At 42.1% G+C, this 14398-nt stretch overlaps 1 protein-coding gene across 1 annotated transcript in view; it reads left to right on the top strand.

Moving 5' to 3' along the window:
* Positions 1–7034: 7034 nt before the first annotated feature.
* The window catches only part of LOC101625896, an 11253-nt gene continuing 3889 nt past the window's right edge, over positions 7035–14398 (top strand). The window contains exons 1-2 of the mRNA XM_012733995.1: positions 7035–7083; positions 12299–12609. Of these exons, the coding sequence (XP_012589449.1) occupies positions 7035–7083; positions 12299–12609 (360 nt within the window). The remainder of the gene's footprint in view (positions 7084–12298; positions 12610–14398) is intronic.

The raw sequence follows: 14398 nt of genomic DNA, 5'->3' as shown, positions 1-14398 counted from the left end.
ACTGACACCTGTGTTTGATCTCTGGTCAGGGAGCTAAAGCTGTTGCTACTGTTAAGGGGAAGGATGTCCTAAAGGAACTCTGCAGTCTTATGGACACCACCCCCTACTCCAGCTTTCTGTTATGGACTCCACCCCCTACTGTAGCTTTCTGGACCCTACACATTGCTCAATTGATTGAAAAACTACAACTCCCAGCAGTATCAGGGAGAGAACTACAGGACCCCAGAGCGGAGCTAGCAGGAATGGATTCTGGGACATTTTTGGGGTATAACTAGGGTGCGATTGGCGCGCTACCCCTCTCTCTCTGGCGCTCTCTGGTTCTGGTTCTGGCTCTGGCTCTGGCTCTGGCTCTCGGTCTCTGGCTGGCTCGCTTGGGAAGCAGCTCTCCTGACCGGAAGCAGCTCTCCTGACCGGAAGCAGTGCTCCTGACTGGAAGCAGTGCTCCTGACCGCGTGACTTGGTGTGTTCAGCCTAGCTGTAAGGTATTGCAATTACTTTGTTTTTGTATTCCGCTCTCTTTCCCTGTGTTGTTTCCTATTCCTTTCCCCTTTTGTAAATAAACCCGTTATTGACCCTTTTGTGTGTCCCTGCAGTTGTGAGCGCGCGGGTGAGGCCCCACAGACAGGCAGCCCAGTCCACTCTGGGCTACCCTGTAACACTACCCCTCTTGGTGCAGCAGACCACTCCTGTCTCCCCTGCTGCTCCCTTCAGCAGTGTATTTCAATAGACCTGCCTGTTCTGCTCCCCACTCTACCTCTGGTGACTCCTCTCACTCCCTAGCACTGCTGACATGCACCCCAGTTCTTCTTATGTGAAAGAAAGAGAAGAAAGTAAGACCCACTATGAAACTGAACCTGTAAAGCATCTCTCTGGAAAAGGGGTGAAATGCAGAACATGCAAGAAGTTAATATAAATCCTTAAGAAAATGAAATTGAAAAAGGGAATAATCTTGAAGAGCAACTTCTGAAATGATATCCTATAGTTAATAAACAGGGGAAAAAAAGCACTTAATGTTATAGTGTTTACAGAAATGAAAATATGACTCCAGGCATCAGCAAGCAAAGCAGCTCTTTGCCGAAGTGCTGCCCCCTAATGTTGAGTCAAAATAATCTCTGAGCCTGGCACTGACTTCCCGCTGCCCCAGGGCTCCCTGCTTAGTCTGTGGCCAACCCTGGTCCCTACAGGAGCAGCTGTTGCTAAATCAAGCAGTAATCTTCCCATTGTAATCAGCACTGTGGAGCACTGGCTGAATTTGAAAGTATTGACTTCAAAATGATAACTGTAACATAGGATGCTTTGGACTGGAGAATAATAAGATTATCTTGGAGGAAAATTTGACTTTTATTGCACAAGGTGGAAGGATTTTATTCCATTAAGGGAAATTGCTGAGAACATGCAGAAAAAGGTGACCCTTGTGCCATACTGATAAGAAGATACTGGTGCAGACACTATGGACAGCAGTGTGGGGCTCCTTAGAAAATTAAAGGTACAAACTACAATATGATCCAGCAGTTACACTCTGGGTATAGAGCAGAAACAAATAAATCACTATATCAAAATGATGTAGGATTCCCACAAGTCATTGCAGCGTTATTTATAAATGTTTTGTCATGAAAACTGACACAGGATATGCAACGTCTATCGTCTGACAGATTCCGGGTAGATTGGGAAAATCTCTGAAAAATCAGACTTTCCACTGCTAACTTATGTTATGACCTCCCTTTTTTGTATAATTGTAATATCAAAATATTCTGAGAAACTTTCAGCTTACAATTGGACTGCCTCAGCTGCATAAGACCTGCCTGCCCTGACAAGCAAGCACTACACCAGGGTGAAAAATTCCCCTGAAGTCAAGTGACTTGACTACTGACTGATAAATAAAAGCAAAAGGGCTGTTTTTGCAAAGTCTCTCTCACTGCGGGATGGAGGATAACCCAAATCTTATCATTCTGTTATCTCACCTAGCCTTCTATTCAGCTTCAAAAGAATTACTCAAACTTCCTATTATTTGGCTTTTAGATGTGGAAATTCATCCAGGTTGCCTGTTTTTAAACTAGTCAAGTTTTCCACCTGCTACACCTTAAAGAAGTCCACAAAATTCTTCTGGCTAGTCTTTCGGGATTCTACTGCGCAGTCTTTAGATAAGGAAATTCACCTATGTCTCCTATTCAGAGATTTGATTAGCAAGGAATTTCCTCTTCTGCCTCCCAGGATGACTCAGGTAGGAAAACAAAAACCCATTAAGTAGTAGATAAGGTTTAAGGGGCTTCTATCTTAGTTGATCTCCACTATAGTAATATTAGTCATAAACTTTGTGCACCTATGTACCTGTTTTTAACCTTGATTGATTTTGGAATGTTATATCTCAGCTAAACGGCAATACAACCCTAAAAAAAAAAAAAAAAAGGATGATTGTAATTTCTCAGCCCAGTTCATGTGCTGATGTCATCCCACTGCTTGCTCCTAATGTATAAAATAAACCTCTGCTAAAGGCAGAGCAGGAAGATTTGCACCCAACTCCGACTCCCTTGTCTTCCTCGCCCACCTTTCCCTTTTTTCTCCTTCTCCCCTTTTTAGGAATCTCCACTCGCCGACACCTTCCCACCTTAGGGTCCTGCCTGTCTTGCCTCCAGACACCTCAATAGTTGGAGCTGGTCTCCGACAGGAAACAATCTTAAGTATTCATTAACAGACAAATGAGGAAATGAGAAAGAACACACACAAGTGTGATGGAACACTTTGGAGCAATGGGATAAAAAAGGTGACATCAGGACATCCCAGGACAGGTGATCTAGTCGTGCCAACCTAATTGTGGAGGAATCGTACTGAACACCCTCACCTTCTTCACAGTTGAATAAATAACACTCATTGCAAGACATAATGTAATTGCTTTTATAATTGCATAAACACATAAACAACTAATAGCTTTTGAAAGTCAGAAGGACTGATATTTAATCGTTTGGTTTTATTTTGAAGCAGATTCATTTATTATAAAACTTAGGCATATCTCTAGGACCCAGTAAGGAAGAAGAAAGATGCACAGTAGTATTTTTGAATAGAATAGTCTTCACTGAACAACAACAACAACGATCACTACAGAGCACTTTCAAATTAAAAAAAAAAAGTTCTTTAGATTCTGGATAGAGAAAGATGGGCAGAAGGTAAGTGAATGACCCTCACATAGACACAAGAAGGAGTGAAACGCATATTACATTCTATTTCCAATAGCATAATTTTCAATTATTCCACCTAAAAATCTACTGAAAATCATCAATGTGTGGCAGTTGATTCAATCCTCATTAATCTTCAGCTCAAACCTGAAATGCTAATGCTTTTTCACACCCAGACTCACTTTAATGTCAGACTTCTCTAAGCAGACATGTCCAAGTTTGTAGTAGTAAACCAGGCTCTTTTTTCATCTTTGCAGGTGAGCAGTGCAACACAAGAAACCCTATTTCCTGTGTGGAGAGCAGCATCAACACCCCCAGGAACTACATAAACACCCTTCCAGGCTCTCAGAGAAACGGAGCTCAACTGGAGACACAACTGCACACTCGTGTCCAGGAGAACAAATGTCTCATCTCGCCCTCCAGCCTGCTGTGGGCTCTGGTGGCCTTCACATGCTCTGGTATCCATGGGTCCAGGTGTGGGAGGGGTGGGAAGGAGGAAAGGACATCATCTAGGCACATGATGCTTGACATGGACAAAGAGGACTGGAGAAAGCAGGCATGTGATGGTTTCAGTGTGGTTTATCGTTATACAAAATTCTATTCGTGCATCAGCTCTGTTTTCTGATTTTCTCCTCAGGACCCTGTTGGTCCAGAAAGTGATTCAAGACCTGCCAACTATAGCCACGCGAAAGGAGTCAGCAGTCACCTTCAATTGCCAGTATGAAACAAGTTGGGGTGACTACTCTTTTTATTGGTACAAGCAGCTTCCCGATGGAAAAATCACATTCCTTATGTCTCACCGTTTATCTTCTGGCAACCGTGCAAAAAAGGGTCGCTTTTCTATAAACCTCCAGAAAGCAGACAAATCCATCTCTCTTACAATTTCATCTGTGCAATTGGAAGATTCAGCCAAGTATTTCTGTGCTCTCAGGAAAAGCACTGTGTTTGAAGTGATGGTAAAATCTGGACAAAAACCCCAGAACTGAATAAGACTAAGAGTTGCTACTTGGGAGCCAAGCTGAAGTCACACCTGCTGATCCCAGACTGGTGATGGTGGGGACTCTGGCTCTTCATCTGTGGTTTAACTCAAGGGATGACTTCTGAGTAGACTTCCCTCTATGTCATTTGAAAATAGGTGATTAAAGTAATTTTCTCCTGGCCCTCCCTGGTGGTGCAGCGGGTTAAAAGCACAGTACTAAGAAGCTAAAACCACTTCTGCATGAGTTTGATCCCCACCTGGGAGGTGACCACATGGTGCAGCAGACCTCTCCTGACCCTCCTGCTGCTCCCCTCAGCAGTGTACTTCATCAGTGGGCCTGTTCTACTCCCCACTCTGTCTCTGTGAATCTTCTTACCACCCCTGCACCTATGGCCTGTACCCCAGTCCTGTATGCACAAATAAAATAAATCTTTAAAAAAAAAGTAATTTTCTCCTAATAAATTCTCAGTCATGAATATTTGACTTAAAAATCATTCTTACAGGGGATATGTATAATTGTCTAATGCTGCAAAATCTTGTCCCACAGTAATTTCAAGTGGTATCTGCCTTTAAAGATTTTCACATCACCAGCTTGTCTAGTCACCTGGAATTATCATGAAAATAATTTCTTGTTCCTTTCCTCTCAGGCTTTCCTCTTAGTACTCCAGGCGATGTTTTATCTTTTGTGGTAAATATAAGAAGAGCTGTTGACAGAGACTAAATAATATTTATGAACTCCTGACAACAACATAATGAATGTTTGAATTCAGAGGGCCTAGAGGTGCTTCTTTGACTACAATATAGTAGGTAGAGTTACATCATCAAAGAATACGATTTTATTGTCATTGCCATTCAGATGGAATACAACTTGGAGAGAGGGAGAAATCATAAGATTATTTTTATTTCATCTGTTTGAGCAATTCTGCTGTTTTATTTAATCTGTTTGAACAATTGTGGAAGCCAAGGCCCGGGGGTAGATTTCATCTTGTAGGCAAAAGAACCACCAAAATATGAGCAAACATTTACCATCACACCTCATAATTTGTTTCAAATAAACCCTTAGATCTTATCACAGATGAATTCATAAACTTGGAAATTATAAATAATAAATCTCCTCCATATTTCCTTTAATGTTGAGCTACATCCCTGGGTTTTACCAGTTATCATCATCCATTATTTGATCAGAAAATAAAGATGAAATCTCTCAGTGGGTTATTCATTCAACTCAACATAACTCATTTAAATCAACGCAACAAAAACACCCCTCAGAGGGGACACTGTCTGCGCTGCGGGACCTTGAACCTGACAACACGACGCTGGCTGGTCACAGGGGAAAGGCTGCTGTCTGCTACTCCCCAATGCTGTGGGCATTGGCACTCTCCTCAGCTCAGTTACAAAATTGCAAACTAAGAATCAGCTGTGTGCTGCACTCAAGGTGAACTGGGCCAGGGTAGATGTCTCTGCGGATGAGAACTTGTTCTCTGCACCGCCCAGCCTTGAGTATTGGGACCTTTGCCAGTGAATCTCCATATTTCAGAGACTCTGTCTTTTTTCCCTGTTGTATTAGTTCTCCCACTGAGGCAATGAAATTAATAGAAAATGGACAGCTACATAGTAGGGCATTTTGCAACAATAGCAGTACTTAGATAACAGTATCGTGGATTCACATGTACGAAGTTGTGCCCATACACATAGCACATCGTGGGAGTGGATTATAGACAGCACTGTGCCATGTAGAGGTTTAGCGAGCTTATCTTGAGCTGATATAATAAATTAACAGAAATGATCAGCCATGGACTCTGACGTGGGGGGAGACCACGTGGGCAGTGGGATAAAGTGTGACACCAGAGCCACTCGGGCACATGTGGTCTGCCAGGTGCTCCCCACCTGTGCAGCAAGAGCCCTGAGACCTGGACCCTCTCAGAGGATAGTAATAGAACTGTCAGATTCAAAACATGACCCGTTTTTTCCTGTTATTTTCATAAATACACAAAAACTTAATGGCTTTTGACAATCAAAAGACTGATCTTTTATCATTTGATTTCCATTTGAAGCAGCTTTGTTTAATGAAAATTTCAACAGAACCCTGTAACCCAGTAGGAAAAAGAAAGAGGCGCACTGCTTGTTTTGCATAGATGAGTCTTCACTGAGCAAGCCACCAGTCTGTGAAGCCTCAAAAAATTTCAAGGGATTCAGGAAGGACAGCAATGAATGCAAGGTAAATGAATGACCATAAAATATGTGAAAGAAGGGGGAAATCCATGATACAGTGTATTTTCTTTTTCTTTTTTAAATAAAGATCTATTTATTCGTACAAAATTGGGGTACAGGGGCCAGAGGTGCAGGGGCAGTGAGAGGCTTCACCAGAGACAGAGTGGGGAGCAGAACAGGCCCACTGACAAAGTACACTGCTGAGGGGAGCAGTAGGTGGGTCAGGAGAGGTCTGCCGCGCCATGTGGTCACCTGTGGGGCCGGGATCAAACTTGCACTGAAGCAGCTGTGGCTAGCTTGCAGTGCTGCATCTTAACCCGTTGTACCACCTGGGAGGGCCCTAAAGTGTATTTTCAATGAGTTCACAAAAGTATTGCACACAAAACTTTCAATGTATGTTAACTGATTCAGTCTCCATTTTCCCACAGCTCATTTTTTTACCCACTGCTTCACTGAATTACCAAGGAATGACAACTAGACAATAAAAGGTTTGAGTAAGCCAGACTCTTCTCATCTTTGCCTAACCAGTTGGACAATGCAATGTGAGAAACCCCATTTCCTGTGTGGGGAGCAGCATCACCCCCAGGAGCTACATAAGCGCCCCTCCAGGCTCTCAGAGACACTGGGCTCCCCACTGGAGGCACAACTGCCACCGTGTCAGGCACACACGCCCCATGGCGCCCTCCAGCCTGCTGTGGGCACTGGTGGCCTTCACCTGCTCTGGTAGGTCTGGGGCCAGGCGGGGGTGGGGAGGGTGAGAGGACAGCACCAGGCACAGGGTGCTTGATATAGTGAGGCGGGAAGGAGGGCTGGGGAGAGCAGGCAGATGATGATTTCAGTGTGCTTTACATTTGAGCATAAAATTAGCCTAATTCTTAAAATATTTTATCTGCTGCAGCAGCTGTATTTTCTGACTTTCCCCACAGGCTCCAGTGTGGCTCAGGAAGTTACACAAGACCAGTCAAGTGTATCCACCAGAGAGGGGTCATCAGTCGCCTTGAGGTGTCGGTATGAGACAAGCCTGAGTGGATACTACCTGCATTGGTACAAGCAGCTTCCTGATGGGGAGATGACTTACATTATTCATCAGTCTTCTTATTCTGATATTAATGCAGCTCAGGGTCGCTATTCTATACATTTCCAGAAAGAACTCAAATTCATCTCCCTCACCATTAAGTTCTTACAACTGGACGATGCAGCGATGTACTTCTGTGCTCTCGAGGAACTCACTGTGTTTGATGTGATAGTAAAAGCTGAACAAAAACCCCAGAGCTTAGTAAGGGCAAGAGCCCTGCTCAGGAGCCAAGCTGATATCACACCTGTGTGTCCCAGACAGGCGATGACCGAGAGTGTGGTTGCTTCTTCTTTGGTCTGGATCAGGGGATTGAATTCTAAGTAAAACCTCTGTCTATGTCTTATGGAAACAGGTGTAACTTTTAGTCCAGGGTAACTTTCTTCTAGTAAATTCTCAGTCATGAATTTTTCACTTGAAATCAGTTATGCAGGACATGTGCACAGTGGCCTTACATTGAAACAACTTGACCTTTAATCACTTCACTTGGTAGCTACACTTAATGATGCGCTCACCACAAGTTGGATCTAGTCACCTAGAATTGTCATTTCAACTTAGGCTTTGTATCAATGAAGACTTTGTGACATTTTGTGTGAAATAATCAGAGAAGCAGAACCAGTATGACTGGTGTAGAATAAGAGATCAATTACAAGGATTATAGCTCATGCCATTGTTGGACAGAGAATCTATGCAAATCTGTTGTGTCTGCATTGGCTATGCAGCCTGAATTTGCTATAAATCAGTAACATTTGGGAAGGAAGGTGGGATATGGACAAACTGACCCATTTGTTCTCTTGCTAGAACCCTTGAGGACAATTGGAACCCAGACAGTCAAACTACAACTTGGCTCTCTCGCGTCCTCAATCTCATTGGGATGGTGACTTCAAGGGAAGTGGGTATCATTTGAGTCATGTGACATGCAGACCTGGCCCAAGACAGAGGAGCTGAAAGAGAGATCTGGGAGGTGTGGGGGAGGCGGGGCTGTGGTCAGCACTAAGCTGAGGGGCAGAGCGGGGGCAGCACGTGTGAGTCGCCACCTGCCTGGAGCTGGCTCCGGCCTGCAGAAAACAAACATGGCTGCTGCATTAAAACTGCCTTCTAGTCCCTCCCTGGTGACCCAGCGGGTTGGAGGCCGCACTGCTAAGCCAAGCCAAGCCACGCCCGCTTCAGTGCCAGTTGGATCCCTGCCACGGAGGTGACCCACATGGCACAGCCGACCTCTCCTGTGTCACCCGCTGCTCTCCTCAGCAGTGTACTTTGTCAATCTGCCTGTTCTGCTCCCCTCTCTGTTTCTGGTGAATCCTCTCACTGCCCCTGCACCTCTGGCCTGTACCCCAGATCTGTATGCATAAATAAATAAATAAATCTTAAAAAAAAAAGCTGCCTTTTAGATTTTACACAAATCACTTCGTGACCATCCCTAATTAACCCAATGTAACACAGGAATCAAGTTCTGGGGAACATATTTTCAGAAAGTTGAATTGAGACAAATCAGTACCACAGCAATGACCCCAAAACAAAACATCACACCCTACCAGAGTTTCAAGTTCATTTGGAGCCAAGATCGTTGGACAAAGTTCTTAAACTCGTGTTGGTAAGCTAGTCTCCATTGCTACTTTGTGATTTAACCACTCTGTTCACTTTATAATGAATGAACATGGTAAACTAATATGACTAACTTTAATTAGCACCTCTTATGCAGTTGCATATAAGCAAATGTGTAATAGGAATAAAAAATAGTTATTATAGCGAATATATATATATATCAAAGTGAAAAATCATTTCAAAACTATTCTCCAATAAATTATGTGATTATAGCTGGCATTTATAACTAGCTCTTCCATTCCCTATTGCATAGGCTCTTTGCCCATAGCCAGAACCTCCATTTTTCTGCTCTACTTGAGTTTTATATAAAACAAGCTCTTATTCAGGCACAATGCTACATGGGATACCATAAAGTTGAGTAAGGAATTTTACATGCTCACCTCTAGTAGAGGTGACTCTGGCAGAAAAATTGCAGAAACAAAGGGAAATCCATATTCAAAGTGTCTATTTATCAGCAGGGAGATGGTAGGGGATTATTTTAAAATTTCAGAAAAAATAAACTTCTCTGGGAATCATAATCATAAAAAAATCACAAGTAACAGATGAAAACAATTTAAAATTGCTTATTTGAAGCAAACAAAACTTTCAAGCTATCTTCTCATGAACAAGAAAGCATCATGTTAGATTCTTTGCTAAAACGCCCTAAGAATGTGAAAAGTCAGTGCACACTCTATAAAAGTAAATTCAAATTTTAAAATTTATAAAATGTTTACATAAATCTATAAGAAAAAGAAACAATGAATTTGGCAAAAAAAACTTTAAAAACCTTGTCAGAATTATGACATCCTACAGCTAATAAACATGGGCGGGGTGGGGGGAATACTTGTTGTTAAGATGACAACCAACTGACTTCAGGACAGGGTGACTGGAGTTCTCAGTGATGGTGACATTTCTGATTTCAATTGGAACACACACATCCCTCTCCTCCACCCCCACCCCCCGGCCCCCTTAAAGCTCAAGCTAGAAAAGAATATGCCTATGTAGGTACAAACTGCCACAGGATCAATAGATGAGGAAATCACCCACCAGTCATTAATTATGCTGAATGAACCGCTCTCTTCACCATTTTGTGCTGGGAAGAATAAGGGACATGAAGTAAGAAGATATTATTCTTGATAAACATTTTTCCATATCAGAACTTTACCCCATGCCTTGGCCCTATGTCTGTAACGTCATTCCCACAAATACCTCCCAACTTGCTTCATGTCTGTGTTCAAATGTCACCACTTGGGGCAGTCTTGAGCTAACTACCTCCTCCCTGAGAACCAGGCTCCAGTCCACCCAAGCATCAGAAGGAAAGCAGCTCTTTGCTGGAGTGCTGTCCCTTACTGTGTGAGAATGTTTTGTGAGCCTGACTGGCTTCCTGCCGCGCTCCAAGGTTCCCTGGTTAGATTGTGGCCAAGTCTGGTCTCTACAGGAGCTGCTATTGCTGATCAGTTAGTGAGCTAACTACTGCAGACTTTTAATCTGGTTTTAAATTTTTTCCTCACAGTTGTGAAAGTGATCTACTTCCAAATGACAACTATAAGACATAGGCTAGTTTGTGCTGAAGAGTAATAAGGCTATCCTAGAAAAAAGACATTTGTTGTGTAAGGTACGAGGCTTTTCTGTGTTAAGTGTGATTGTTTACTGTTTTGTCCTTTAGTGTAATATCAAAACACCCGGATAGGTGGGAACAAGAGTTAAGATGGAGAAAAATAAACCGTTGTAGGAAACACTGCCTAGTGTTCCTTACATGTTATCATAAGCCACCCATCTTCCTATGAAGTGTAATCGATGAACCTATTCCCTCTTAATAAACAGTAAGAAACATGACAGACCATGATACTTATGACAATAAAATGAGCCCAATGTTGATGTTAGATTCCACAGAAGTTTTAGATTATGGTTCTCAACTCTCCCCTCCCCTCTCCTTCCTCCACTATTGATACACTGCAGGCTTTGGTAGAGGCCTAAATAGAGAAATTACACAGCATGATGTCTGTTCTCACTTATTTCTCTCTGGATCTTTTAGATTGGTTCTGTTCTCCATGAGGTAATCCCTTCAAAATTCCAATAACATTTCACAATATATAAGCAAAATGGCTGAAGGGTACAAAATTCCAGTTCAAAGTCCTAGAATATAATAGCAGTCAGCATGGTGACTGACTATTTCATAATTATATAAGTGAAAGAAATTTGCAAGTATATATGTATATATATACACACACACATATACATGTACAGACACACATATAGACTCACACATACATATCTATAGATTTATGTAGCTGCAGTGGTCTTCTGAAATATGCAATGCTAATAGAATAAAGCCCATGTTCAAATGCATGATCAGCATAAGAGAATAGCTATTATCAAGATGTGCTTCTCTGACTTCATATGGTACATGAAGGAACCAAGGAGAGTTTGAAGATTAATACCAAACATTAACTTGATTGTATCTTTATGGTTGTCAAACAAATAGTTTTGAAAATCAGAAGAACTGATCTTTAATCATCGCTTTTGAAGCAGCTTCATTCATTATACAACTTAAACAGAGCCCTAAAACCCAGTAAGAAAAAGAAAGACACAAGGTAGTTGCTGTGAATAGGATACTCTTCACTCAGAAAGTAAGTGATTTGTGAATTTTCTAAAAAACATCATTAGATTCTGTATGGAGAGAAATGAGTGCAAGGTAAATGAATGACCATTAAATAGACACACGAAGGGCAAAACTTCTGTTTTCAAAAAGGCATTAATATTATTCCAATGATTTAATCCTCCAGCTCAAACCTATAATACTAATTGCTTTTTCACATACTGACTCCCTTAATTACCAGGCATAGAGAAGTAAACAGTCAAACTTTGGGGTAAGTCAAACTCTTTTTTCATCTTTGCATAACCAGGTGGGAAGTGCAACATATTTCCTGTGTGGGGAGCAGCATCACCCCCAGGAGCTACATAAACACTCCTCCAGGCTCTCAGAGACACTGGGCTTCCTGCTGGAGGCATAACTGCCACCGTGTCAGGCACACACGCCCCATGGCGCCCTCCCGCCTGCTGTGGGCACTGGTGGCCTTCACCTGCTCTGGTAGTCCGGGGCCAGGTGGGGGTGGGGAGGGTGGGAGGGAAGCACCGGGCACAGGGTGCTTGATATGATGAGGAGGGAAGGAGGACTGGGGAGAGCAGGCATGTGATGATTTCAATGTGTGTATAAAATTAGCCTAATTCTTATAATATTTTATTCATTTCATAAGCTCTGTTTTCTCATTTTCCCCACAGGCTCCAGTGTGGCCCAAAAAGTTACCCAAGACCAGCCAGTTATAACCAAGCAAGAGGGGTCAACAGTCACGCTCAACTGTCGGTATGAAACAAGTTTGGGTACTTACTATCTTTACTGGTACAAGGAGCTTCCTGATGGAAAGCTCACTTACCTTATTCACCAGCCTTCTTCTGCCAAAAATGCACAAAGTGGTCGCTATTTTATACATTTGAAGAAAGCAGACAAATCTATCTCATTCATCATTAAACGCTTACAACTGGATGATTCGGCAAAGTATTTCTGTGGTCTTCAGGAACGCACAGTGCTTGAGGTGACAGTACAATCTGAACAAAAGCCCAGACCTAAAAAAAAAAATCAAGAGCCCAGCTCAGGAGTCAAACTGAAATCACATCTGCACTTCCCAGACAGGCACAGGCAATGACATTGACTGTGGTTGCTTCATAAGTGGTCTTTTCAAAGATTTGGATCCTGAGTAAAACCTCCTATGCCCTTTAGAAGCGGATGTCCTTAGTAACTCTCTTCTAATACATTCTAAGTAATGAAGTTTTCACTTAAATTCAATCATACAGAATACATGCATACTGTCTAATAGTAAATGAACTTCCCCATAAAATTTCAAGACCAGCTTTACTTAAAGATGCTCACATCAAAAGCTGGGTCTATTCATCTATAATATTAAGGATGAACATTTCCTTAAATATTTTCCTTTTAGGCTTTGTGTCCTCTAAGGTATAATCAGAGAACCACCATGAGTGATGTAAAATAAAAGATTAATCACAAGGCTAGGCCTCATGCAATTGCTGGAACTGGTGGACAAAGTTATGCACAATGGTTGTGTTTGAATTGGCTATTCAGCCTGTATTGGTTATAAAATGGTTTAGGGTAGTATTTGGGTGGAAACTTGCATGTGCCTAAATAAATATACACACTGACCTATAAGTAAATACTAGAACCCATGAGGGCAATTTGAACCCCGTAAGACAGAATTCCTCTCTTTGGCCAGCTCAATCTCATGTAGTGGGTATCTTTTTGCATTATGTTACTTGCAAACCTGGCCCAGACAGAGAAGCTGAGAGAGGAAACCTGGTGGGGGTGGAGCTGTGGTCAGCACTAAGCTGAGGGGCAGAACAGGGGCAGCAGCTGTGAGTGGCCACCTGCCTGGAGCTGGCTGTGGCCTACAGAAGACAAAACATGGCTGCTGTGTCACAGCTGCCCTCAGCTCTTTCACAGACATCTTTGGGATGAACTTTAACCCAATATAATACAAGAAACTAATTCTACTAATAATTTCCAGAAAGCTAGACTGACAATACAAAGTTACCACTGTGCTGGAGAAAAACAGCTAACCCTTCCCCAGAGAGGATGAAGTACATTTATTCATTGTTGGGCAAAGTTGTTTTTGCTGAGTCACGTTCTCCCACTACCATCATGTAGCTTAACACTGCCCTGATTCTGTGATTACCATGACAACTAACCATCTTCCGCTAATTAGATACACAGAGGCAATGGGAAACAGAATAAAAAACAGTTAATATACATGGAAATATGTTTATATCAAGATACAAAATAATTTCATCATTATTTCTTCAAATTATCATGTGATTATAGCTGATAAATACAACTACCTCTTCCACTACCCACTGCATCATCTCTTTGCTCACAGCACCTCCAAACACTGCTGCAGCTATTTTCATAAAATAAGTCCTGTTCAGGAGTACTCTGGAGTTCCAAAAAACTGAGTCAGGAATTCTGCATCCACCCCTGTAGGTTTGACAGAAATATTGTGGGCATGTAGGGAAATCTGTTTTCCAAGTATCTATTTAAAAGAAGGAAAAATCTTTTCAATATCCAGTGAAAAACAATACATTGTGCTTTGGAAGTCATAGTCAAGAAAGATGCATGGATTTCATTGGAAGGAGTAGAAGACACTGTGGGAAAGCTTTTTTAAAAATGCTTAAATAAATTTGCCTTTCAAGTGAGCTTCCCATGAGCATGAATTTAAACTTAAATCCTTTGTTAAAAGTCATTGCAAAGGAGAAAATAACAAAAATAATGAACAACCATAGACCAGAGACATTCTGTGGGGGTGGAGTGGGGAA

The sequence above is a fragment of the Condylura cristata genome, unplaced genomic scaffold (genome assembly GCF_000260355.1).
Source record: "Condylura cristata isolate star-nosed mole 26May11 unplaced genomic scaffold, ConCri1.0 scaffold00045, whole genome shotgun sequence".
Taxonomy (NCBI): Eukaryota; Metazoa; Chordata; class Mammalia; order Eulipotyphla; family Talpidae; genus Condylura; species Condylura cristata.
Note: the sequence above shows the minus strand (reverse complement) of the source record. Positions and strands in the feature narration are given on the sequence as shown.